Source organism: Rhipicephalus sanguineus, chromosome 4, assembly GCF_013339695.2.
Source record: "Rhipicephalus sanguineus isolate Rsan-2018 chromosome 4, BIME_Rsan_1.4, whole genome shotgun sequence".
Lineage (NCBI taxonomy): Eukaryota > Metazoa > Arthropoda > Arachnida > Ixodida > Ixodidae > Rhipicephalus > Rhipicephalus sanguineus.
This window is the reverse complement of record NC_051179.1, coordinates 39,955,217-39,982,609: the sequence shown is the minus strand read 5'-3', so window position 1 is coordinate 39,982,609 and position 27,393 is coordinate 39,955,217. Positions and strand designations below refer to the sequence as shown.

Here is a 27,393-nt window from a genome sequence, read left to right as displayed (position 1 = left end):
CGCGTTCTCGTGCACGCTGCTCTTTTGGCGGCACTAAAAGCAATAAAAGAAGGAATGAATGAAAGAAGGAAAATGCGCGAAAAACACGCAAGAAAAAAGTGCGCCGCACTCATGCCCCGGCTTCTTTCGTCTTTCGTGCGCAGCCCGAGGGGGGCGCCCATTGGCCGATCCATGACGGGCCGCAGCGTGCTGCGTGCGCATGCGCGGAGGGAGGCGGCGGCACCTGGCGGAGGACACCAGCATCAGCCGGCGGCGGCGGCAGCGGCGCACCAGGCTCGTGAGCAGCAGTCGCGGCACGGTCGCAAACTGAGCAACATGGACTACTACGGCGCCGTGGCGCTCGTCTCCGGATGGGCCTGTCTGCTTTACTGGAACACGCTGGACGCGGACTTCGCCTACGATGACAGGTGAGTTCTGTGCAAGCGTGTGTTTGTCTCGCTTTCTTCTGGTTTCCTTGTCTCCCGATCTTGGCCGCACTTTGCCGGCAACAGGCCGCTTCTGAAGACTCCTGTGGACGACTGTAAAATGTGACGACGCCGTGTTTGAAGATGCTCCGTCCAAGGGATGCTTGAAGACCGATAGATGTAGAGTGTATTCTTCGTTGTTTGTCTTAACTGTGTGTGCGGGACACAGAATATGCGTCATCGTTACTTTCTCGATAAAACTAGCGCGCAGTGATGGCTCCTTGATAGTTCCGCCGAGTCGAGACTATGCGAACACAAAACTTTTTTCCACCAGAGCTGGAGTAATTGGCTTGGCTTGCACTTCTCAGCTGTAAGAACTTTAGCTAGAAAGCCGAAAATGACGTTTGAGAAGCCTGGAGTAAAATTGGAGCGTGCGATGTTGAAGCACTTATACGGAGGATGGACACTTGAGGAGCGAGCACCGGAGAAGTGGTCAAACGCATTGTGTTTCCTGCAAGATCGCTTTAGCTTTTCCACCGTTACAGCCATTTGTATTCTTTTCCTCACGGAGCGCATCTTCTGTTTCGTCTCAATCACAGTGCACAACATTCCCTTGCAGCGGACCGGCTGCTAGTTTCGCTTACTTTCGCCGTCATCCCCGCATGCGTGTTCCGGTGATGCTCTAAATATTTGCGCGCATGCCATTGGTCCGGCGACGTGCATCGACCAGCCGCTGTTCCTAGAGATTCCACAGTTTTCGTTCCGTGTATCGCTTTCCCAAAAGCACTGTGTATAGACTTCGTTTAGTGCCATAGCGGGCATGCATGTTCGTGCTCCCTGCTTGTCTTTTAGCAATACATTTGCAGTATGCATTTGTAAACTTCTCCTCAAAGATTTTCCAGTTACGCACATGCATAGCTATATCGTTGCCCTCTTTCACCGCTTTACGAATTTTCTTGTGCAAGCGCTGCCCCTAAGGAATCAGCTGTGAGCAAATTATATTGATACCTAATGTCAAGTGCCGGTTGGGCTTGCTGATAGGCAAATAAATATCGCTATCAATTTCTTGCACTTGGCATACAGCCGAACGCTTCTCACGATATGTCCACGCGCGCATTGTGATGTTACCATATATATAATGTGAGTTGATGCGGGAGGAAGGTACCAGCGCATTTACGTCTGAAAATGGTCATTGTACCATCGATGCATCTGAGCGCAAAGGAATCTCTCGTTATGCATCTGAGATGCATGAGCGCCTTGTTCAAATCATCCTATCCTTGGTTTCTCTTGCTTAGAGCCATCTAAGTACGACAGGAACATTGCTGTTACTTTCGCTAAGTCCGTTTTTACACGACTCCCAAATTGGTTGAAAGAAATATATCGAAACGGACTCGGCGCATGCGCAGGAAAAACACTCGTGGGAACATTCTGCCTCAATAAAAGTCTCTTGCCAAGTGCAGGTCTTTCCCATTCGCGTATTCTCTTCGTTCCGTACCAATTCAGCTCTCATGCAGACCTTACTAAGCTCTCAAGTTCCTTCAGATATTCCGTTTTAACGCGGTAGCGTTAGAGAGCTCGTGTCGCAGAAATGCCGGTGTCGGCGTCGGCACCGTTGGTTGTGAGCGAAAAATCATCCGTGAGCGAAAAATCGAGAAAGTAGCAAATAAAATAAAAGATAAAATCTTCGGTCCCAATGAGGGTCGAACCCGGGCCGTTCGCGTGGCAAGCAGGTGTCTTACCACAAAGCCACGATGTTACTTGCAGCTGCTTCGGACAAAAACACTACATAAATGTCATGTAGTGAAAAGAGTCTCGACGCATTTTGTTCGGCAGGTGCCACGACGAAAACGAGCCATACGGCGATTTGTAGGCGCATTCGCGAGGCCATCAAACTACGTCGAAAAAACGCCGGGATAGTGCAGCCATCGCCGCTAAATACCCACACGAACTTTCAAACAGCTCTAAAAATGGACAACTATGTCCATCTAGAGGAAAACATATCAAGCCAACGCAGCAAAGGCTAGATAATGTGCTGCCATCTGTGAGGCATTGTGAGAAATATGTCTCGACTTTTACAGCGAAAGCTGTTATGAGATCATTTCACCGGCCGTTTTTGGTGCCGTAGTTGTCCGCCGCCGCCGCCGGTGTCCGTAACCAGTGTCGCTCGAAATAAGAAAAAAAAACGAAATAAGAAAAAATTCCAGGATGGAACGAGGTTCGAATCTGGGCCCTCTGCGTGGGAGCCCAGTATTCAACCTCTGAGCCATGCCGGTGCTTGAAACTGCTTTGCAAAAAGGTGCTATACAGCCTTCATGTCGGGAAGGAACCACATTAGCATATGCAATATGGCGTGGTAGAAGAGTAAAATAAGCCCAAGCGTCGCACAACGCGATTTCTGTAACCAGGCGTCAAACAATGCGAATTGCGCAACGAGTAGGTTGTTGAATGCTTCTAACCCATTACAAAGAGCTCTGCCATAATTCTTCATCGTCATCAGGCACAGCATCAACAAAGTGCGCATAAAGCCTTACATGCGTTTAGCAGGTTCCACGGCTCTCTGTAGAATGAGGAAAAATGGCACAGTGCCTGGTGCCCTACTTCTAAAAAATTACAATGATTTATAGCGTAGTGGGTTCCTCGCAAGTGCACTTGTATTGGTTGCCAAGGAAGCCCATAAGCGCATGATCCATTTCCTCGGGGTCTCAGTAAAATTGCAATGATTTATAGCGTAGTGGGTTCTTCGCAAGTGCACTTGTATTGGTTGCCAAGGAAGCCCATAAGCGCATGATCCATTTCCTCGGGGTCTCAGTAAAGTTCTTCCCCCCCCCCCCCTCCGTCTCTCTCCCACGTTAACGTATGTTATACAGCATGACGGGCGAGGGAAATAGCGAGCGGGCGTCACCGAATGCAAATTACATAACTGGTGGGCCGTTTAAACCTTCCAACCCATTACACAGGGCTGAGCCATAATTCATCGTCGGCAGTCGTCGCGTCAACAAAGTGCACATAATGCCTTACAGACCTGTAGCTGGTGCCTCGCTTCTCCGCCGGATGACGAATAATGGCTTAGTAGGTGCTTCCCATCTTCACAAAAATTGTGATTTATGGCGTAGTGGGTACCGTTCTAGTGTACTTGTATTGTAGCCCCAAGAGATCTTACAACGTACACTAGAAACGCCGCTCTTCCAGCTTTAGCTGTGACTGTGCTGCGGTATCAGCGCAGGCCTGGCGTTTTTTATGGCATCCGAGAGGGCCGACGCGCGGCGTATATCTTGAAGGCCATGCGACTCTTGCTTTAGATCGAAAGCCTGTAAAATTCGCGCGCGTGCGTGCGTGTGTGTGTGTAACAATACACATTAATAAGTATGCACTTATGGGTTGAAGTGCGCACTAGGGGCCGGATTTCGCTATCGCGTTCAACTCTTAAAGGCGAAGCTTAAGGGTCCCCCAATATTTTTTTTAGCGTCCGAAGAGCATACTCGATTTGTTTTTATTGTCACCATGCGTCGAGTACTCTTACTCGGTACAAACACTAAGCATCAAATCTGGCTATCATTCGTTACTTCCACCAAGACGCGCCTCCGAAAATTTTTGTACTGCAATAGTCTATTTTTCGAGCTTACCGACCGATCATCCTAGCATGTTGCAAAAGCGTTAGTTATGGTTATACTAAGGTCAGATTATAGTAGGGCTGTATATGTGCACGGCCACCTTTCACACTTGTAGCCTATCTAGTATATTTTCTGCAGCCCGCTTGATCCTTAATACCGCATAAAGGTGTAGAGTTGGCCGAGTTGGTATACTTGCATGATGAAATGGAACAGCACGAAAAAAACATAGACACAGCAAAAGGAACGTGGAAAAAAATAGGACAAGCACTGAAACAATTGCACTATCATAACAAGAAATGGCATTTCTTGATATTACTTGCCACAAGATTTTGCTCTGAACACGTGTTTGATATTTTGTCCCTTGTTGCGTGTGTCGGGTGCATACACATTACGTTTCTTCTGTTCATAAATTTAGTTGAGAGTCAGCAGTTGACCTGCTTTGTTTCCGAGTGTCGTTCTAAAGGTTGCAGTGAAAGAAAAGACGTCAGGAATGTTCTCCTAGAGATGATCCGTAATTAGAAGAGCACCCACGATTAAGCAGGCGGGTAAACACTGGAACAAAAGTCGGTGTTATGCTCGTCCCGTGTTACAGTGTGTCTAGAATAATTGTTGGGCCTTTACGCCCCAAAACCACGATATGATCATGAGGGATGCCGTAGTGGAGGGCTCCGAAAATTTCGACCACCTCGGATTCCTTAACGTGCGCCTAAATCCAAGTACAAGGGCCTCTAGAATTTCCCCTCCACTGAAAATTCGATCCCGCGACCTTCGGGTCACCATTCGAGCACCATAACCACTAGACCACCGTGGCGTGTTTGTTATAGTGTGTCGTCCTGGTCTCTGAGCGTTTTCGATAATTATGCGTATCTCGAAGTGGTGGACGATGCGATCCTTATCTCAGAGAGCGACGAAGGCGTCACTGAACGTTCGGCGATCAACGAATCACGTTGAACGGCTCTGACACAGGCGTGTTTTTAACTCTCTCTCTTTCTTTCTGTGCGCTTTTCTTCTTTAGTTTTCTGTCTCCTCTTACCGCTTCCCCGGTGTAGGGTGGCAAACCAGGTATTTATCATCCGTTTAACCTGCCCGCCTTTCGCATCTCATCCATCTATCTCTCTCTATTAATACTCACTCGGTTCGCCATTTTGTTGTCATCCGTGAAGACACGTTATCTGGAGGGGTTCGTTCGTCTTTGCTGAAACTCGCAGCGTATGCGAGGTCCCTTTTTTTCTTTCTTTTTTTTTTTCCTGATGAGTACACTTATGCAGTCGGGAACAAAAGAACAGGAGGAGAGGCAGATACAGGAGAATGAGTGAAACCGCGGAAAAACGCCCGCTCGTAAAAGTGCTTCGCTCGAGAAGCTCCCGTCTCCGCGCGCTTGGCAGAGACAAATTGTTCCTTCGGTTGGCTGCAACTCCGGGCGCGCGCGCGCACTCCTCGCGAATGGGAGTTGCTCGGCGGCGTTTTTTTTTTTTTTTTTTCCCGCTGCACTGGTTGCAGCCGCAGGTATCTCAACCGATGCGCGAGCCTTACTCTGTGCTCGGGGCTCTCTAATTGAATGCCCCGTATGGTTGGCCTGGATATCGATTCCATTCTGTAGCAATGCGAGCGCACGCACAAACAAGTACGGTGAATGTTTTTTTCCGGAGGTGTTCGTGGCAGTGCGACTATCTAGGTCCTATCTCATTCTCGAAGTTTGTTCCTATACTTTATTTTTGTCCTAATAGTTCGAATTCTTAATGCATATAAACGATTCGAACGAGGAAGACGGTCGAGCGGCTGCTATGCCACCATCGGAGGCTTTCCGCGCGCTCTTCGAATCTAGGCGGCATGTACGGGCACCCCCCCCCCCCCCCTCTTCTTCCTCCATCCGGGCTTCCCCTCTTCTGGGTGCTCGCAGAAGCCATGGTATGGGTAGGTAGGTGCCCCCTTCGCGGCGTTGCGATCTCTCTCGGGGCCGACTGTCGTGTGTGATTACAGCTCGGACGCTCCTCTTCTTCTGCTGCCGGGGTCGAACCGATTCATTTGGAACGGGCCGCCGGGCAATCGGCTCCCGGGATGCGGTAACAACCCAAACTCCTCCTCTGCCTCATTGCTCCAAGCGGTGGCGATGGTCTTCCTCTCCGTGCGGCAGCGTTTACCGTCTCCTCGAGGTGCGAGGAAAAAGGCAGCGGAGACGTCCGGTGTAGTCCCCCCCCCCTCCCCCCTATTTCTTACCTCTGCACTCCACCACTATCACCCCACTTCGCGTTCCGTCATTACATCTTGCGTGGCTACATTCGCGCTGGCGTGTTTTTGTTTGTTCGTTTCTGGCGTAGTGTGTGTGTGTGTGTGTGTGTGTGTGTGTGTGTGTGTGTGTGTGTGTGTGTGTGTGTGTGTGTGTGTGTGTGTGTGTGTGTGTGCGTGTGCGTGTGCGTGCGCGCGCGGAGTAAAGTGGACTCGAGTACCGATGTTGGTGATCAGCGCAAAGTCATTGTAGTAGCTCGGTAGTATGTCAGTCAGAGTTTATTTTTCACCAAACAAATAAAACGATGAAAATGGGAAAACGGCGGAAAAGCTGAGGACATCGCAGCTTGACTAAGCACCGTAGGCCGCAGAGAGAGAGAGAGTCTTTTACTGTTTTGCTTTGGTTAGTCAGCCGGTTCACTGTCTTTTGTGTACGTGTGAGGCACGAGGCTGAAGTTCCAACTCAAGAAAATAGTCCGCCTTCATGGCCCGGGTAGCTGAACGATCTCGAGTCGGATATCGGATATCACGGAATGGCGGTCGCTACGAAGTGGAAACATTCGCGGTCCTGTCATTTATACTAAAGTGTCACCTCGGGCGGCAGTCGCAATAACTGTCCTGCTGTTGTGTATTAGGGCCGAGAGAAGGAGATAAATTGATGGTGAGGGATAGACCAGGCTGTCCGCCTGGCCGTTTGCCTTGGGATGCTTATACCGCGACGGAGGTTGATGTTGCCTATCGATATCGACAGCATACTTGATTTTTCTACATGGATCAGCGATGCAAAACATTACATGGCTCAAAGGCCACAAGGGTGACAGGGCATGGTAATCGCGCAACCTCATAGAGGAGTGTGCGCATCAAATTTTTTATACTTTGCAGACATCTTTCTTGGCCTCATCTACCCGCAGTGTGTAACGTAGTACGACGGTGTTTGATATCTGACAGGAAAATATGGTCCTATACCGAAGTCTGCGAGGTCCAGTCTAATAGATAATCTCACTAAGTCGCGTGATCCTCGATTACCGTATGTACTTGCAAGCACGCTACCACTACTCGTGAGCACTGGCTAATGCTTCGGCTAGTGTTGGGTAAATCACAGTAATGATGGCTATCCGCTGTTATAACACCGACATTTTCATCATTCGGTGTCAGTGCAGTGACTGAGTTGTCCATCATTCTTTCTTTTTTGTAGTTTTTGTAGGAACGATGGCAATGTTTACAGCTTGCCTGTCAAATAGAAGCCATTCATTTTCGCGTCGCGTCGTTTCTTGGTGTTGTATGAAGCCTCGCATATGATGGGGCATCAAACGGAGGCGAGTAGGGCACGGAAAATCGAACACCATTTGTCAAAATATATGGACGCGACGCTGTCGGATTGACGCCCAAGTTAGGTTCTCACGGGGGTTGAATTGAACGGTCAATAATATTGATGTCTCCGTTGCATTTTCCGTCTACGCGACGTCGAAAAAAAAAAGAAATGAGAAGGACGGGAAATACACGAAGAAGGAGTGGAGAGAGTGGTGGTTTTGCTGAACATTGCGAGCGTAACATTAAGCTGTAGGTTGCAGCGTATACTATAGCTACGGGTGGACTGTATTAGCTACAGTTTTCTTTTTGTTACTGTAGTCAAGTTATATTGAATAAACACTAAACGCCACATAAAAGCGCACACCTGTTAGGAACACATGAAAAATGATATCGATCCGTGTATCGATGCAAGTTCAATACTGACTGAGAAAGGGTTGACTTGGAGGGCCCCTCCAAGGCGCGTATACTCGCAAGTGACAGCTTGAACACGCCCGTCATGCGCTGTCGAGAGACATAAGACAAAATAAAGAAATAAGAACTGAGGGTAAAGAAGTCGGCACGCCCCGCGGGCTGCCTGCGACGTTCGCTCCCAGTCCATCGAAGCAGCTATAGAGTATCGCAGTTCATCCGTTGAGGTTAGAGAACCTTCGCTACCCGTTGTGGTGTGTGTGTGTGTGTGTATCGTATAGGAATCCAATCCTCCAGGGAGAAGGCGGTGCAGCGAGGATCGCGCGGCGGCGACTTGGTCGTCGTCCGCAAGAAAAGAGCCGCGGGGTCTCGGTGTCAGAGGAGCGCTGAATGAAGACGAATGACGAGACTTATGCAGCATCTCCTCTCGCCGAGACGTCGGGTGGGGTCACGTGGAAGAAAAACAAGGAAAAGGATGACGGAGAGCCGAGCGCGAGTGCGTTTGTGCGTGGTGCGCACGGCTAGTCTGTCGAGAACCATGGACGGGCGGTAGCAAGCAAGGCAGCGTGGCATGCCGGCCGTGGTTTAAGGCCTCTCGCATCGGTTGCATGCTTCTTCTTCGTCGCTGCTTGCCTGCTTCATGCGGTCCTCCTGTAAGTCCACGTGCCGTAACGCGGCTTCACGTGGGAGGGTGGCTCGCTTGATCGCGAGGTCGCCGTGTGCGGGAGCAATTTGGCTCCAGGGGCCACTGCGCCAGTGCTGGAGACGAAGCGGTTGTGTTATAAGAGCCTTTCGCTGGGCCACGTCAGTCCTCTTTGGCGCCCCCGTCTGGAGACGTTTCGGCCATTTTTACGGACGCCTCGTCTCTACTACCGGCGAAGGGTTCCGAAGCTCGATCAGCTGTCAGTTCGCACGTCATACTTTCTGTTCTCAGCCTGCACGCGTTTATCATTCCTGACTACAGTGTGGTGGCTTAGCACCTAGGTTCTTGCGCGCTGCTTAGTTCGAGGGCGCGGGTTGTATTTCCGGTTAAGGCTGCTGCATTACGATAAGAGCAAAACGAGAAAAAAAGGAAAAAAAAGAAACGTTCGTGTGCTTGACATGGGTGCATATCGGGGAACACCAGGTGGTCGAAACTGATGCGGCGTCTACCACTATCACGTGCCGGGTAATCATATCGTGGTTTTTAGCAAAAAAAAAAAAGCAAAGCAATTTTTATCCATTCGGGACATCTTGCCGCGTTCAGCGTATGGAGGATGGTGCCTTCTTAAGTGGTCACGTGAATTCGCCCGTACATACCTCTGAACTGACGCATCTGTTAGTTCGGCGTTGCACACACGATTGTTTCAAACGGAAGATGCATGCAGACTCGAAGTGACCAACAGTGGACGAATATGGGTGACCTATGCCATGAGGGCTCCAGACTGCGCCCGCCCTTGTTCGCGTACCGTCGATCAGCTAACGCTGTACACTTCATAAAATAACGCCCTAACTGGCCCAACAACAAGTTTTACTGAGGTAACGCTACACGCTCACGCGGTCACAGTAAACATATGCATCAGAAAATAAAACGTGACACACGCGAACAGACAGGTAAAGTGCAGATCATAGTATGCATCAACTGGAGGCGTTTTACTTGCTGTATGAGGACTATGTGCTTTCTAACGTCTCGAGTTCGCTATGTTTACCGCGAGGTGCTTTCGTCGAAAGGACGCGAGGTGGTAGATTAGAAGCTTGCTCGTATTCGGCAACGGCGAGCGTGCAGAATGCCCGGTCGACAACGCGTGAGAATGTCAAGTTCACGTTACGTATAAAGTGGAGCCAGCTTTTCTTTCTTTCTCTCTCTCTCTCTCTCTCTCCCCCCCCTCCCCCCACCTTGCAGCGAAGTGCCAGAACCCGGCTCCCTTTCTTGACAGATGCTGCGGATGAGTGAGCCGTGTTTTTTTGTCCGGCACCTCGTGTCATCAAACTTCGCATTCCGGTAGCTGCGATATACCTTCAGCGGTCCGCTTGAAACGCAACCGTGGGCAACTGACTAGAAGAAACGAACAAGCTGAGGAACTAAGACTTGACGCTGGCGAGATTTCAGCCTGTCACAGCAGTCTGCAAAACGCCATTCCGTCTGTATAACCCAAACTGCGCATGTATAGCCAGCCCGTCGGGCATGTACACGACCGTTCACCCGGCAGCGATCTTGCCTAGAGAAAAAAAAGAAAGGAGTCTAAATGACCGCGTCAGCGTTCTTCCACAGCAACGCGCGTGTGTATTTTACCCTTCCTGGCTCGGGCCGGGAAGCTCGCGTTTCTTTTATTCTCTTCGTCGGCGCAACACCTTCTGGCGGTGCGTTGTCCGAAAGCCCATGCGATACTCGTGAACCCTGTTCGTGTAGCATTCGCGCGGCTCGCTTCCGCTGGACAGTGTGAAAACACGGCTCGATTCTGACGCCGCTGTGCGACCCCGTAATTAGCCGGTCTGAGACGCACTGCTGCGCTTCCATTCTTTCTTTCTTTCTTTTTCTGCATCGCACGCACACACCCCTTCGGCGCGTAGAAGAGATACGCGCGCACCGGCGTCTCGCGAGCGCAGGAGTGATTGACGTACGACGCTTGAGAACCACTTCTCGCGCGGGCGATTGTTCGCTCCTTCCTTCGGCTTGCGCGAAGAGCCCAGTCGTCTTTCTTTTTTTTTTTTTTCTATCGCTGCTTCGCCCTCTCTCTCTCTCTGCCTGCTCGACTAGTTGCCTTCGAAGCAGACCGGCGGCACGTTTCGTTTCGAGCAGCGTATTTGGGCCTCGATCGGACCATAGTTGCGCAGGGATATGCTTTCCCGAGTACGTGTAGACCTGCGAATCGGAGCTCAAAAGATTTGTTTCAACTTTGCCTCATATTTGTGAACTGACCTATCTATCACCTCCTGCATGCCACTGTGGTTGCTTTGAGGCACGCAACGCCACGCTACGCAGAGTGCCTTGAATAATCTTGACGATCGGAAGAAAATGTCTTGGAACACACTTTTTTTTTTTTCCGATTGTCAAGCGTATTCGACGAAGATGTCTTTTACGGAATAAAGCGTCTTGAAAGCCGAGCCTCGCAGCTCATCAACCCATGAAGCCACGAGATCTGCAAAACTGAAAACGACCAACTTAATGCCGCACTGTAGGTATATGCTGCATCATGCTTGTGAATCTCCTTAAACACAACAGACTAGCGCAAGGGGTTACAGACGAATAGCGATATTGTGACTGTGGACTGCCTGCCCCTCTCCCTCTTTCTCTCTGCCTCTAACTTTCAAACTCCTCCATCCCTTTCCCCAGTGTATAGCACACCAGTCTTTCTAGGTCTCTCTCTTTTGCTTCCTCATTTCCTTCCACACATGTAGGCTAGCAAACGTAACAAAACCTAGATAACTTGCAGGTATATCCTTCCTTCGTTCTGTCTCTTGAAAGCAACGAATTTCAACCGGTTGGTCTCAAGTGGTATATTACACTAGAACTATATGGTGGCGCCATGTAATCTCAAGTTCCTGTTCTATTTTCGCTTGGTGGAGGACTTGGTTTCCATTTTTTTCGATGCAGAGTAGATCGGTTCGTTGTTTTCCGCTTGTCGTGTTAAATGAACTCGATCCCGTTCTGATCTAGCTCTATCGTGCAGCAACCGTGGGGTCTCTATGGATTCAGCCGGATATTCCAAAGCAAGTAGATAACGTTCTAACAACCCCCAGTATGTTACGTCTTCCACTACGGCGCAGCGCGTAGCCAGTTCAGATTCGTTGAATGCAAGAATTGAAGAATCATCCAAGTGCTTCTAAGAAGACAGTTTTTTTTTTTTTATCTACCGGTGATGTTCGACGTTATTGTACGAATTCTGGGACTCAAGTAGTGCTGTGTGTGCGCCAGAGACTGACCGGCTTCGTCCTTCTCTTCACTGCTAAATTATTTCATCCGTCGACGCAGCATGCAAGTGTTGTAACTCTCCTTCAGTCATGCATTCTTCACCCTATAGTGAATGCTTGTATTATTGTCCTTGAGAACGTTGCGTAACTGCGTGTATTTTGACCAGCATTGTTTTTTTTTAATCTTGTCTTGCCATCTTTTCCTTCGTTCTATTGTCCAGTGTCTGCCCATTGTTTTTATTTTTATTATTATTGTTATTAATAATCCAGGAAAGGCGAGTGTATTGCCCTTCAGTAGTGACGGTTATCAGCCAGTCTCTTTCCTGTTATTACTGCTTCCTTTGTCATGTTATAATTATACTTGCCTAAGCATAGATACGCGTTACTGTTTTCTTTGTTTCATCGTATTGTTGTAGCTGTCTCAGGAGTGGTTGCTTTGTCTTGTCGCCGTAGAAAAAAAAAAAGAGAAAGAAAAACAGGGTGGTTCGGTTGCGTGGGTGCTGGGTAGAGGGACATAAGAAAAACGTAAACAAAACGTTGCCTGTACTGTGCACTCCGAAACGGACGTTCGATTATAGGTCGTTGCATTACGACAGTGTCAGTGTAACGCGCCTTGAGAGTGAAGTCGGCTAGATGGAAAAGCTGACGCGTATGGACGAACCGTTTCTTTACGTTCGGCGCTGTCTAATAGCGACGGCTAGACTACTCGCCAGAAGGTCTTACTGGAAAGCGAGGAATAATAATAATAACAATAAATAAATAATAACCAAGTCGTTCTTAAAGACCAAACTCGCGGTGAGTAATTGGCGACTCAAGCGTAGACATCTCAAGGCCGCCAGCAGTAGCCACGACGAAAGCGTTTCGCAACTCGCAGAAAATCATGGGGTTAAAGGTAGATGAAGCGGCATTTTCTTTTTAACATTTTTACATTTCTTATGTCTCTGTTCCTTTTAGTCGCGATTCTTTCCAGAGTGCACGATAAGCGGCATAACGGAGCCGCATTCCTAAAACATTTCGCTGTCACTTCTTGAAACTCAAATTATACTGTATAGTCATAATTACGTCGGGGTTTCGAAAAGCTTACCAAGTTACACTAAGTTGTCCGCTCAAGTTGCGGGTACGGAGTTGCGGTTAATGAAAACAAAGTTATTCGAACTGCCTCTTTGTAGAAGCATATAACCAAGCTAACTGACCCCGACAAGCAGCGTTGAGACACGCTGCGCTTTCCCCCAGCCTTCTTCCTGTCAGCAGCCTTGATAAACGACGCTTCGCAATCCTTGACGGCTCTTCGTATTCAGTCTTTCATTTTTATTTGTTCTCATTCGTACTCTTGTCTGTCCCTTTTTCTGTCTTGGCCACTTGTTTCTCTGCGTGAATCTCTAAAGGATGCAGGCATCTGCGCGCTTATTTGACTAGATTGACCGTTACGATTAAGACGTCTTCCTCTCTCCAATGCATGCGGCCGGGCAGGTATAGCGTTTAACGTGCCAGCTTCAATTAGACGAGACTAGAATTGCGGCTTGTTTGTATACGTAACTCGCTGTAAACGTGGACCGACACATGGAGTGACGGGCAACATTGCTTAAATATAATTTCGGTGTAGTGACGCCTGTTGCATTGTCACGGTGTCTCTTCTTTGAAGGAAGTTTTATGGTGACCCCGCCAAACGTGTGCAGCGTTTGGGGAAAATGTGCCGCTTGTGTGTGAGCTTTGAAGGCGAGCTCTGCGCAGTGTATCCGCCGCAAATGGAGGGAGAAATGACGCTGTAGGCCTACTTGTCGACGGTGCAAACTAAACTGGCAAGGAAGCGAATAGTTTGTGTGAAGCCTATACCGTAATTATACTCGCGCAATACCAACACTAGTTAGTGCCGGCTAGCATTGGCTGACTGTATACGCCAAAGTTGGCTGTGCGCTCTTATAACGATGTAATATAAAACGATACCTGCATAAAACCACGCATATGTCTCACTGCATTAAGCGTTACGTGCAAGACGACAGTTCGGCTCAGGAAAGTTTGTCACAATTTTATTTTTGCTTAATTAACTGTTCCGGGAGAACTTGGACCCTCAACACAGCGCTTCGGTGTTGTTGATGCTTTTACACGGTTTTATTCTTTTAATTCGCCATGTCATTAATTTCACGCCAGTTAATCACGAGATGAACGAAAGCCGACGCTGTTTTTTTCGTTGCGAAACCACAACGGCACGCTTGATTAACACGTGCACAATTAAGCCACCCCCTCCCCTTAACCTCTGTCAGGAAAAAAACGAACAAAGAGAAAAGTCCTTTGATGTGGCGAAATTTCGTTAGACAAATGCGTGCGCGCTAAACGAGCTTATTGTCTCACGCAGCTCTCTGTACTCATTTGGTGCCAAGGGTAATGAAAGGCCTCTCCAGCTGCCATCTTTGGCTCGTGCGCTTTATGCAAAGCCTCCCCCCAGCACTGCGAAAAATAATTGGGTTTTCCTCGCAAAAGGGCAGCGCCGCGTACCGGAGGGAAGGCCTGTTAGCAGCCTGAAGGAAAGCAGGGAGTATAGTGCACGAAAAAAACGGAAGCGCCCGTCTAGGGTCACGCGGTCTTTCGTCTCTCGACCGAATGAATTGGTGTGGGTTATCTTCGTAGACACAGAAACGAGGACGAAATTAGGAAGGCGTAACTATACGTGTTTTGTGCAGTTTTTTTTATGGATATATACATGAAGTTTCCTTTGCGTTTCTGGGCTAAGCTGTGGTGTACGCCAGCTTTCCTTTTCAGATGTCGTTTTCTTTTTCTGGTTGATCGACAGACTCATTCATTTCAAAATTAAACTGCGGCTTTTAAAGCGGCGGAACCTGGCAGTGGGTTGTAAGGAACGCCGTCGTGGGGATTAATTTCGACTAGCCCGGTTTCGTTAACGCATAGTCGTGACCAATATGGGAGCACAAAATTACCTTTTAGAGAAAATGGCAGCTAAACGCAGTTGGCAAGCGCAAAAATGTTCGTGACACTAAATGCTCGAGCGGAAAAGTATATCTGGCAATTCAGTGTGTCATATTCATAACAGTACATTACAAGTAATCGTTGAATAAACAGGAAATCGGTGTTCCAGCTCATGTCGCTAATGATATTACGTGTAAGTCCGTATAGGAACACGAACGTTCCTGCATGTTCAATCGTCAAAATGCGGCCACTGCATTTGGAAATCGAACCTGCGACCTCATGTTAAGCTACACCGGTTTATAGATAGAAACACCGCGGCGGGTTTATTGATTGCTTGATTAATTATGATAATGAAAATTGTGTATATGTACGTACGTATAGCTGCAGAAGTGAATGAGTTTAATAAAACATTTCTGTTTTATTCCGTCGCGACATACAGCAGTTTGTAACTAACGCCAATGAAATAACTTCTTGGCGTCTAGATACGTCAATGCCGGCCATCCCTATTTGGATAACTTGATTCGCAGGTCACTTCCTTATTGGCTGTCACTTTGGTCACATTACCAACGACGTGGAACGGTAGAAAAGAAGTGCGCTAAAGCAGGTACCTACAACAGTGTGTTGCCGGCCTTCATCGTTCGCGTTAAATTTCCAAATAATATAAGCGCTTGAGATCTTGGACGCAAGGCAGACATTTAAAACAAAATAAGTTTAGCGAAATGTGACAAAAGAAAGTATTCTTAAAAGCGCGTTTGCTGTCCAACTTTGGCGATAAAGCGTGAAAGGACTCCTTGTCAAGGCTCTCGTTTAACGACTAACGGCCCCCTTTTCCTGTCAGGTATTTTGTATACAAATTCCGTTGGATTCGAGCGTGCCGCTGTGACAGTGCCGTGCTGCCTTGCCCGCAGGCAAAAGTGAAAAGAAAAAAATGCCAGCCGGAAACGTCGAACGAAGCCCGTGAAAGTGACCGTACTTCAGAAAGCCTGTCTTTCACTTTTTTTATTTCTTTCATGTTGTGTACTTCTCGTTGTTGCGGAGGCAAGGTAAAAAAAAAGGAGTGGGGGGGGGGGGGGCGAGATGGAGGCCCTTTTGTTGGGGTTCGCGTGACACCTTCCTTCCGTCTTTCAGCGTCGAGTGCATGTATTTCCTGCTGTTGCCGGCGCCTTGTCCTGTCCGCTGTTCCCCCACCCGTGCTCTCTCTTTTCTTCGGTGCTCGCCTATCCCGAATGTGTGCATCGCAACAAACACACGGGCCAGATGCAACAACCGGCCCAGAACACATACTCACCGGCCACTATCTTTTATTCTCAGGCGTCCGGCAGGCCGGTCGGTGGACCCGTCGGCAAAAAAAAAAAAATGAAATAAAGTAGTAGTTTCGGAACGTACAGACATACGCAGTTATGGGCAGGTCGTCGTCAGCGCCAGCTTTTCGGGGTCGCACGCACACTCACATCTGCGGCACACCGCAACCAGCGGTCGTCCTCCAAAGAGGAAGAAAAAAGAGGAGGGGGGGGGGGGAGGCCCACGGCGTCGCCTCGGAGCGAGTCACGCGTTGTTCTAATTACGCGAGGGGGGACTAGCGGCAGCCATTCTCCATAGCACGTTCGGTGCCGCGCCGAAGCAACCTGGGATTCGAACGCGCAACAAAAGAAAAACAGGCTCTTTCTCTCTCGACTTGTCTGGTCACCTCGCGCTCACGCGAATTCTCGACTACAGGTCGTCACCGCCGCGCTGTAACGCGTGGGTCGTCTTTTTGTCGTCGTCGACGCCGCGCTAGAAGGGAGCTACGCGGCGTCCCCTTCGACGTCGTACTTGTCTCGGTGTCAGCGAGGACCGCAGCCAGGGCAACGCGCGCGCTCAGCGAAGGACTTGTTGACGCGACGAGGTCCTGTCGTGAAAGTCGAAGCGAGAGGAATGCGCCGAGCCCAGGTGGGCTTCTTGAAGCCTCGGTATCCTTCTCAGGGTCACTGACATGCTAATTCAGAAGCGAAATTGTGGATGTCTTCTTCTGCTCCTTGATACACTCTGAGATTCTTACGTACCCTCTCGAGATGGCCTCACCAGTCACCACCAACTCTCGTTCGCAAGCATGTATTTCCTTTTTTTTTTTTTTTCTTTCGAATAGCTGAAGCGTCCATCGGGTCCCCTGTCGTGCGCGCTTCGGATGTTTTGCCCGCTTCGTCACGGCTGCTTCTTGCGAGTCGTGCTTTTTGCTCTCTCTGATGCGTGGGCTGAAGAATCACGCTATAGCCTCCGGCGATCGGTAAAAAAAAAAATGCTAACGAACAAACGAAAGATCTCGATATACGAATGGCGGAGGCGTTGCATGGCCTAGATCCATCAGGTGAGGCGACGGAATTACCGGAAGCTATAAAACGGAAGACATTTTACGCGCTCGCTAGGCCTTCTTCATACAAATTTATTCGCCGCTCATTATTCGTTAGCGCGGTTAAAGGGACGGGGGCACATAGTCGTGCCTGGCGAAACAATGAATTACTAATCATGTTAGTTCGAGGGCGATTTCGTGCCTCGAATATGTCGGGACGCTGCAATCATTGCGTTGGGTACTCCTCCCCTTCTCGGAAGTGATCCAGTTTTGCGTGAGTTCTTTTTGTTTTGTTTTTTTTTTCACCGAGACGCGATGTTTTGCGCTAGACACTAAACTGCCGAATGGGCGGTTTTTTTCAATTTTAGGCACGACGGAGGAGCGATTTGTCAGACGAAGTAGTTGTTCGCAGACGTTTATGTACGCTGCCAAGTTTGATCACGCAACCGCTTCGCGGGACCTCGGCCCACTTGTTCTCCAACCGCGAAAGGCTGTTTCTTCAAATTCGGGAGATTTGAAGCAGCGCCAGAGTACGTGCTCATGGATTTAATGCCGTAGATTGGATCAGTCGGTTATATGAATTGTTTTCTTTTGCCTAAACAGCGCTGTGATGCAGAAATATACGTTACCCATTTCGTTCTCCTTGTGCTCGTGTTATAAAACTATGAATGAATGAAACGTGCTTATTAGAAACGAAATAACTCTTGGTCCTAGAGTGTGGTTGGGTTTAGGGAAGGCGATTGAATCCGACTACTGATGCATGCTTCACGTGGAAACTCTCAGAGGCGAATTAGCAGTGCTCTGTCTTGATCGTCCTTGTTTGGGGTTAACCAGTCTTCGAAGGTGAGGATGTATGCTCTCAAGTTTTTGTTTTTGTTAATTTCTTTTTTTCTATCGGAGGTTCTCTGTAGCAGGAACAGTCCGACAGCATGCGTCAAGTGTTGGGATACATAACTATATATAACTCGCTATATAAATTTATGCACTGTACTTTTCACAGCGTCGAGGGTGCAACACGATACTCGCGTTCCAGTATTCTCGTAGCATGCTTGTCTCCCTTTGAAGCGCGCTTCCTTTACCGTCTCCCACGCACTCACACGCTGCATGCCACAGGTCCCACTCCTTCCACGTTCAGCATTTCTCCGTGTATACGTTTTGAATCGCCAAACTCACCGACCGCAATGGTAATAAAAGATAATGTAAATATCGGAAAGTGCGGGGAGGGAGTACGGCAGCAGTGAGCCGGCGTCGACTCCCTTCTTCCAGTTCGGCCGGCCTTGGCGGAGCCAGCACCGCGTCCTCTTCATTATTTTTTTTAACATATCGACGGTCGAGAGGGACGAACGAGGCTGTTGGCATAATAGCTCGCGCGCACTCCGTGCGCCGTGAAGCCGGTGCATGAATAAACGAAAAGAAAAATAAATAACAAAGAACCTGTTTACCGGAGAATCCTCCACCTGGCGATGAAGAAGAGACCGCGCAGAAGGGAGAGGAGAGGTCGCCTCTCTTGCCACCGGCGGCTGACGATCGTCGAGGCGGCAGCTATACCTCGACGTCTTCGTCGTCCTCGTCCACTGTGGTGATGACGCGAGGACGGGTTTCCTTCTTTTTTTTCTTTAGGAGGCGAAGAGGTTGGTCGAGGCGACGTACTGGTATGTCTCCGCGCGCAGCAGCGTCTCTGACTCGGCCGATTTAAATAACTGTGTGTACCTATTAGAGATAGATAGATAGATAGATAGATAGATAGATAGATAGATAGATAGATAGATATAGATAGATAGATAGATAGATAGATAGATAGATAGATAGATAGATAGACAGACAGACAGACAGACAGACAGGACAGACAGACAGACAGACAGGGACAGACAGATAGATAGATAGATAGATAGATAGATAGATAGATGATAGATAGATAGATAGATAGATAGATAGATAGATAGATAGATAGATAGATAGATAGATAGATAGATAGATAGGGAAAAAAGCAGCGAGGTCAACCAGTCGAGTGTCCGGTTTGCTACCCTACGCTAGGGATAACGAAATGTAGTACACTCAAACCTCGATATAACGAACACGGATATAACGAAATATCGGTTATAACGAAGTAACTGAGCAATAGTCTTGTCATTATTACAGTGTTATGAATAAACGTTTATAACGAATTTTCTGATAGAACGAAGTTATTTGCGTGGCATATGTGACTGTTATAATGAGGTTTGAGTGTATAGAGAAGGGCAAAGGAGAGAGTGAGCATTGCACGCGAGCATGACGGCAATCGGCCGGATCAGTACAGTCGACTGAAAGAAATAGGCTAATATTAACGGGAAAGAAGATGAACATAGTTTTCGTCTTCGAGTCGTCTTAGGTGAGCTCATAAGGGCCCCCGTGGCTTTTGTCTTTTTCGTCGGTGAACGAACAGTTTACTCATTTACATTTTGTTTATCAGAGTACTACTAACAGCGCCGTCGGGCGTTTACACTATAGTTCGCAGTATTCAACATCCCATCTGTGCGAGTCGTCGAATTATTCCGCCTCGCTTCTGGTATATTTGCTAGCCATCTGGTTATCTCGTATATAGTACAGCGACTGCGAGTGACTGAGAGATGCGTTGATCCCGCATCCGATTCCAGAACCAGAACGAACTTGTCTTCAACCGCGCTTCTTTTTATATATTCTTTGTATAGCTCGTTCCTGTGCTCTCTCTCTCTTTTAGACTATCGCTCCTCTCGTGGCTGGTTAGACAACAGGCCCTGAATGAACTTGTCTCGGTCGAGCAATAAAACCTTTCACGCCAGCCGTGTTTATACGTATATCACTTCTTCCCGAACTGCCGGCATCCGTGGAGTGCGCATGCTAAGAGCTCTGCGTGGGTTGCGCCGCTTGTCACTCTCTTTAATGCCTCGCCTCTCGCTTATACAGCCTCGCTACTCGTTCCAAATCGGTAAGCATTTATTTCCTGGCCAGTTGCTTAAAAGAAAGAAAGCTATGCGAGTAGGATAAGTGCCCCTCAATACCTTTTATTTTAAATCTCTCTCTCTCTCTCTCTTTCATTCCTTTTTGAAGCAGCGCTTTAGGAATAACAGAAAACGAAAGCAGGTGCACGCAACAAAATAATAAGAGACGAGCGAGCGTTCGAAGAGTCGAGTTATCACCGTTCGTTTCAACGCGAAAGGGGACAGAAGAGGTGCATTGAAGTGCTCCAAGTCGTTCTTTACTCGAAAGGTATGTGACGCCACGGAAAGAAAAAATAAAGAGAGCACAGGAAAAAAACTAAGCTCTCGGCGACAGTATACTGGCAACGTCGTAAAGCGGATACTTGTGTGACAATAAAAAAAGAATACGTGGATGCCGAGAGTTGGCAGGGAGGCGGTGGACTTCTCGGAAAGTCACCTGCCTCCGCCCCTTTTTTACACTTCTCGTCCGGTGGCGCCATCGTGTTTCCTCATCTTCGACCTCCAGAGCTGTCCTTGTGGTTTCAGAGCCGTAAGTTGGCTGAGAGGAGCGTGAAAGGGTGCATATACAGAGACGTAGGCACGCGAACACCTGGGAGACGACGATGACTTGCCACAGTATTGATCCGCATCCGCCGTGGCAGCGGCGCAGCATCTCTTCGGTTCGGTCTGTACACATGTACACATACAGACACCTTTGATTAGCTTGCTATGGAGTTTACTTATTTAATTTTGTCCGTGAAAACCTTACAACTATCCTACCGGCAATGCGTAGAACACGGAGTGCACTTAGCCTCGTGAGCGAGGCATGACCTCATATTGACTTATGGGCTTCTGGAGAGCGTCAAAAGCTCATATTTAGCGTGCCAGAGTATACATGAGCAGAGCTGTTGCCCCGCGCAGGCCAGAACACCAGAGCCAGTATGCGTAGCTGAGGCCATCGACGCATCCTCCACGCCGGCCGACCCATGTCTTGAGTTGCCGGCCGTCTCCGCGCACTCACGCACGCGTCTGCAGCGCTCCCTTTATCTTCGAAAGACGGCGTGCTCGCGCGCGCGCTCCTATCTGTCCTTTTGGCGCGTTTTCGGGAGGGAGGTGGGGGGCAGAAACCGCCCTGACATGCGATGGCCGAGCTGAGGAGGGAGTAGCTTGCTGAACCAAGTCAAAAGCGTTGCTGGCTCTTTGAAAACGCACGCGTCCGCCGAGTGCAGAAAAAAAAAAAAAAAAAAGGAACGCCAAACTGCAGGAGCGGTGGTGGCCATGCGTGCTCGCCCGAAAAAAAAAAAAAGAAAAGGTCCACCAAAGTGGCGCGAAAGAAGAGATAAGAAAGAAACAAGCAGTGACGAAAATAAAAGTTCTGCGTAGTGTAAAGAGAAGAGAAAAAAATGTGAGAGGCCAGCCGCGTCGGCGGCCCGAAAGAGGCAGCAGCAGCAGCAGCTCCAAAAGCAGGGCCAGACCCAACACCCGAACCCGTCATCATCGGCCGTCATTTTGGGCGGAGGAGCACCTTTCGAGATTCTTCCTCCTCTTCTTCTTCGTCTTCCGTCCCCTCCTCCTCTATTCTCTTCGCGTGCGTATTTCTTTTTTTCTCAGAGCAGTCTCCGTTCAACCCCCTCACCCTCCCCCCCTCCTCACTTCTCTTTCTGCTCCCTTTATCGTGGTCTTCTTCGCCATCGTCATCGTATACTATACTATACGCCGCGCGTGCCTATACCGCGTCTGTCTGCGTATATGACGCTCGTCCTAAACTTCACTCGAGGCGCTATCCCCTTTCCAATGCATATAGCCTCTATTTTTTTTCTTTCTCTTCTTCTGTCTTCGCTTCTTCTTGCAAGAAAAAGAAGTCTAGACTTCAAAGAGATAGAACGGCAAGAGGTTTTCGGCCGCCTGGTCCTTTTCTTTTCTCTGGACCGCAGCAGCTCCCTCCCGCTCGTTGTAGGACTCCTTTCATCGCCGCCGGAGCTGTAGTACTTTTAGACCCGAAAAAAAAAAAAGAAATCAAACGAAAGAAATGGAAGATGCCCCTTTGTAATTCCTTTTCGCGCTTTTCTTATTCCTTTTTTTGTATTTCATTCCCGCTTACTTCCTCTGGTTCTGACAGTATACACTTCGCCGTCGGATTCTTCTTCCACCTCTCAGCATTGCTTTCTCTCGAAACGAACCCACGGAAAGGTGGTGGGTGACCGTCCCGTCCCTTTCCCCTCACCCTCTCACTCTGGATTCCGCTTCTTCCTCCTCTCTTTCCTCCTCTGCCTCCTCTCGGACCGGTAACTCTAGAACCCCCTAATTTCCCTCGCTGCTGTCTCTTTCGTTCACGCTTCTTTGAACCAAATTCGCCCCTTCGTTGTTTCTTTTCACTTCCTTTTGTGTGTGTGTGTGTGTTGGCGCTTCTTTCTTAGCTGCTTCTTCGCCGCTCACTCCCCCTGGCCTTTGCAAGCCGGGCTCTGGTGTGGTTCCTGCTCGCACGCGTTCTGTTCTTGCTTTGCACTTTCATTTTGTAGCCCAGTGCGCGCTCGCTCGCTCGCGTGGTGCTTGTTTGTGGTGGGCGCGAAGTTTTTCGGTACGGTTGTTTGGAGCTCGCTTCACGAAGCTTTGTTCCTTCAAGAAGGAAAGAGGAAGTGAAGAAAGGGTAAAGGAAGAGAGGGAATGTTAAAGCCCCAGGCTAAGGAGATTTTCGAAGCGATCGTGAAGGTTTATAACGCTCAGGTAGACAGTGACAGAGGCGTCGGTGGGGCGGGGGCGGGGCGGATCTGGTCCACGGAGAAGGGGGAGAGGACTCTGAAGCATAGCATCCCTGTTCACCGGCTGGACGCATTCGCGACATTTCGTATACAGCTGTATTGAACCTTGCCTAAGTCAACTTCAAATTTTGGTCATACCATTTATTCAGTCAGTGCGCCTGTCTGCCACTCCGAGTACACAGATGTGTCGAATTTCAACCCCATCTCCCCCAATCAGTCCTCCACCACGGCAAAAAAAAGAAAAAGAAAAAAAGAGGGGCACGCCTCTGACACAAGGCACGCAAACGACAGTTGCATTCTTGCACGGGGAAACTGCGTGCGGCCAATACAATCGCGAAGCAACTTTCCGATGTATCTGGTCTAAGGCAGTGATGAACTATGTCTTAGGAAGAAAGAAAGAAGCAGAAAGGCAGGGAGGTTAGCTAGTTCTTAGACAGACTGGCTACCCTGTGCTGTGGAAGTGGTAAGGGGTATAAAATATGATAGAAGAGAGATGTTACAAAAAAAAAAAGCGGGGGGAGGGGGGAGAGCAAAAAAGGAAAAAAAAAAGAGAAAAAAAAGAACGAAAGGAGAATACGACCCTGCGTTAGAGTATATATCTAAGACCAGTTGTCCGCAAGAAGCGCAGTAATGCTTTCAAAGCCTTCTGTGCTGACGACGGACTCGGCCAAGGTCCCAAAACCCTTTGTTCCCACAAAAGGTGATTGTCAAGTTTATCTAGCGCATACGAAAGTTCTTGTCTTGGCTCACTGAATGCATACGGCACGGTACGAAGAAATTTATTTAAGGCACCCTGAGAAGTGCCACCCCTTATGACGACACCCCGGGGCGCTCCCACGTGGGGCAGTTAGACTTGGCCTAACTGCCGCATCGCAGGCTCTCTAATCAGCCCAAAGTTGATGACGATACTGCTTCGAGCTCTGGGGGCAGTGCTCCATTTCTGTTCTGTGAGGTCCTTGCCCCAATCTATTAAAGAAAGAAAATAGGAGTTCAGGTAAAAGGAGGGAAGGTGCGGCAGTTGCAACTGTTCCTCTCGTGCTGCATACGATAATATCGTAATTTCAGCACGTCAAGCCTCGGAATTAATTATTGCAGAACCATATCGTTGAACGTGTTACCTCGAGTCGCGTGCGTAGCAGAATTATGGATGATGTGTTTACGGGTCTCCAGTCAGTGATTTAGCAAAAACAAAAACAAAAAAGGCGCCAGTTTACTTTCTCGGACAAATCCTTATCGAAGGTACGTACACGGAAAAGCTTCGATCGAAAACCTCCGTTAGAGCGTCACGCGAACAACCGATCGCACTCTGCGCTTGTCCGCCACCGTCGTCGAGGTGAGGAACCGGCGGTATGCGTCTGCGCTGTATAAATCATTAGGCCGATAGTACAGTCGATCCTGTGAGTAAGAGGTAAACAAGATTCCCAGACGAAGCGAGTGTGCTTCCCGTCGGGGGACTATCAAGCGAACTTTTTTTTTTTGTTTCTTCCACCGAACAATTAAAGGGCCGCCCTGTCGATTTCGTGACCGAAGCGCGTTGCACGAGTGATTTCTGCCGTGAAGGATGAGTCAGCGAATCGATTGGAGACGCTTTGCTGATGCTGGAGATGCGTGGACACGCTTTCAGCGAAATAGCGGCGATGAGAAGAGTGATTAAGAAAATGTGACATGGCAGTTGAGCTTGTATCGCGTCATCTTCCGGCGATACGAAACTGTTGTTTGTTCCTGGGTACGGGGACCTGCCTACATGATTGTTCGCTGTTATGGACAGAAATAACAGATTAGTTAAGGAATTGTCTACGTAATGGTGCGCTGTTATAAATAGAAGTAACAGGTAAGAAATTAAGGCGGCGCACTGTGCCTACCATCGTCTTCGACGAGTACGCTCTTCAGATAACTTTGTTGTTTATTTGACTGGCTAAGTGCTGTCCCAATGAACAGAGTCCAATTATTGGCTTATGTATACAAACGACGCCACAATGGCTCAAGAGAGGGCCGGATATCCGCGGCGATAAAATGTTCACGCACATCCGTGCGCCTGTGCCGTGCACATTCACGTTGAAGTATTGTGATGTGGAAATATTTACGGAGCGTGTATTTTGCGTCTCGGGTGACAGGTTAGGTCGCACTCACAAGGCATCGCGCAGTCCCATATGGACTCGAATGGGTGTGGCCAAGATGTCGCGCCGCCACCTGTCCACCTTGCGACGACAACGTCATCGTGACGTCATGTTACGTGGCATTGAATTACAGCGTTGCGGATACACTTAACCGCCTGTTTACCTTGCAAAAGGTTCCGAACAACATGTCACTGCGTGGCATATCGATAGTTCTGTGCATAACGGAAAGACGAAGGCCCGCCTGTCTCCTCTGTAATATAGTGTCACCTTTAATGTCTAATTATGCGGGAAGCCTTTCGAAGTGAATTCCATCCACACAGACTGTACTGCACCATTAGCCTAGTTTTAGATGAGCGCGACCGGACATGCTTTTTTCGACTGTTCCCTCCATTGACTCCATGCGCTTTAACTCGCCTTGTTATTCTATGCAATACTAAGACGATCCAAGCATTTCAGGAATGCCTTCGCGCGATCGCCTTTGTTCCCCAGCACCACCTCCGCATCCTTCTTTGTTTGTTTTTTACCCTAAACAAGTATACTACACGCATACGCGTGAAGCGGGCTCGCTTGTGAGGAGTGCCTCGCTGCTTGTTTACTGTTATGCAGAGCCACATACCTTCTCTCGGGTCGTCCATCTCCGCTGCTGTCGGCGATTTTTTCCAATACTCCGATCGAAGAACACAACTTATCAAGCCTCTTTAAAGCTCTGCTCCGGCCTGGATACACGGAGCTGACGCTTTCTCTCTCTCCCCTCTCTCTGAAAGCTTGACGTGGTGAAGTAAGTTGGGAGGGAGGACGGTGCCCCGAAATTTCTGTCATAGCGCGCGCGCACTCCCGCTTTTATCGGTTTTTGATCGTCTCGAAGCGAGTGCGCATCGATCCATCGTTGTTCCGCTTGCCGCCTGGCTTCCCCTGTGCAGCGCACTTCCCTGACATGCACCCCCCTCCCCCTCTTTTTCACTGCACGACACGCGCGTCGACCAGGAGGAGTACAGCCCATCGACGAGTATTTGCCACGGTGCTGCGAGCGCGCACGACGCTTATTCCGAGCCGCGTGGTTCGAAATATATTTAGAACGCGCCTCCGGCGCTTAAATGTAATTGTTTTTCGCATTTCGCTCGCTTTACGTTGCATGCTTGAGCGATGGCTTCGAGAGGTGTGTTTTCTTTGCTGTGTATTGCGCGGTGGAGTATAAACGGGTGCATATATGGTGTACTAAACACTTCGCGTTGTCCTTGCTCCCACTCATTTTTAAGTATATATGTTTCTTGCTGTATTCTTTTCGTTCCTTTTTTGTTTGATTTCACTGAACCGTCCGTCATGTACGCGAGAAGTATACTGCGACACATGCATCTCGACTCCCTGTCGCGAACGCATAGGGTTGGAATGCGGAAACGCGAGAACGAAATGAAGAAACTTGTATCCCCTTCAGATTCCAGATCTAGACCTTTATTTTTCTTGCTTCAGGCTTAAATATAGCTATGATAACAAATTAAACAATGAAAAAAAGAGGACAAGGTTAGGTCTCTATGCAAGACCAAGTAAACCTCAGAAAAGTGGTCCCGAGGATTGTTCGTAACTTACGGTCTTAACACGAACCCAGTCAGCCAACGCTGGTCGAGTAGTCCCTTCATAGCCATCGTCAGTTATCGTTCAAACCGAAGGCTACTGTAACAAATGCCAAGGACGACGACGACCTTCAATAACGTTCTCGTAATAGGCTTGTCGTGCGCGTGTCTCTCGTCTCCCCGCCAAAGCCGTTCATTGCTTAATGTATACACCCTTCTCGCTTATACTTCCTCATTCAAAGCAAGTCATTATGCATATAGTGAAGCCATATAACTGGCGACCCGTTTCTTTGAACAGCCAGCCGATCGAGTGGTCGGCGCTGAGAAAGAGTTCGCGCGCGCAAGAGCGCGCTAGAGTGCTTCAAAGGGAACAACCGCCACCACGCACGCATTGGGGCCGCGGTGTAACGCCGGGGCAAATCGTATGCGCGGACTTCCTGTTATAACGCGCAGAAATAGAAGTATACCAGGGACACGAGCGGCACGCAACGCTATAGAAAGGGGTCTCGATGCGTAGCACCGCGAATGCACTGCATCAGCAGCAACGGCAAGCACCGTGCGAGAGCAAACAAACGGCGCTGCGCTGGCTGTAAGAAAACTGCTCACCGAGGGTTCGAGAGCGAAGGATGGAAGGAAAATAAGCCAGGAGGTATCGTGGGACCCATTTGACTCGGCCCGCCCGCCTGCCTATCCCGGCCAGTTTCTCTATTACATCAGTCGGTTATGCATCTTCCGTATGACAGTCGGTCGGCCGCTGCTCTACTATATGAACAAAAGAAGAGAGAGAGAAGGAGAGAGCCTCGCTGGAGCTCTGTTCGGCCAGCTCTCTCCTATAGTGGTGACTGTGTAGTGTATAGACAGCGGCCACACAGGCAAGAAGAGAAGGTCACTCTTCTCTTCTCAAACCGCTGCCA

General features: G+C 48.9%; 1 protein-coding gene across 1 annotated transcript in view; it reads left to right on the top strand.

Annotated features, from left to right (window-relative positions):
- The window catches only part of LOC119389804 (protein O-mannosyl-transferase TMTC2), a 395,851-nt gene that overhangs the window by 133,232 nt on the left and 235,226 nt on the right, over positions 1–27,393 (top strand). The window contains exon 2 of the mRNA XM_037657191.2: positions 144–407. Within this exon, the coding sequence (XP_037513119.1) occupies positions 172–407 (236 nt within the window). The 5' untranslated portion in view covers positions 144–171. The remainder of the gene's footprint in view (positions 1–143; positions 408–27,393) is intronic.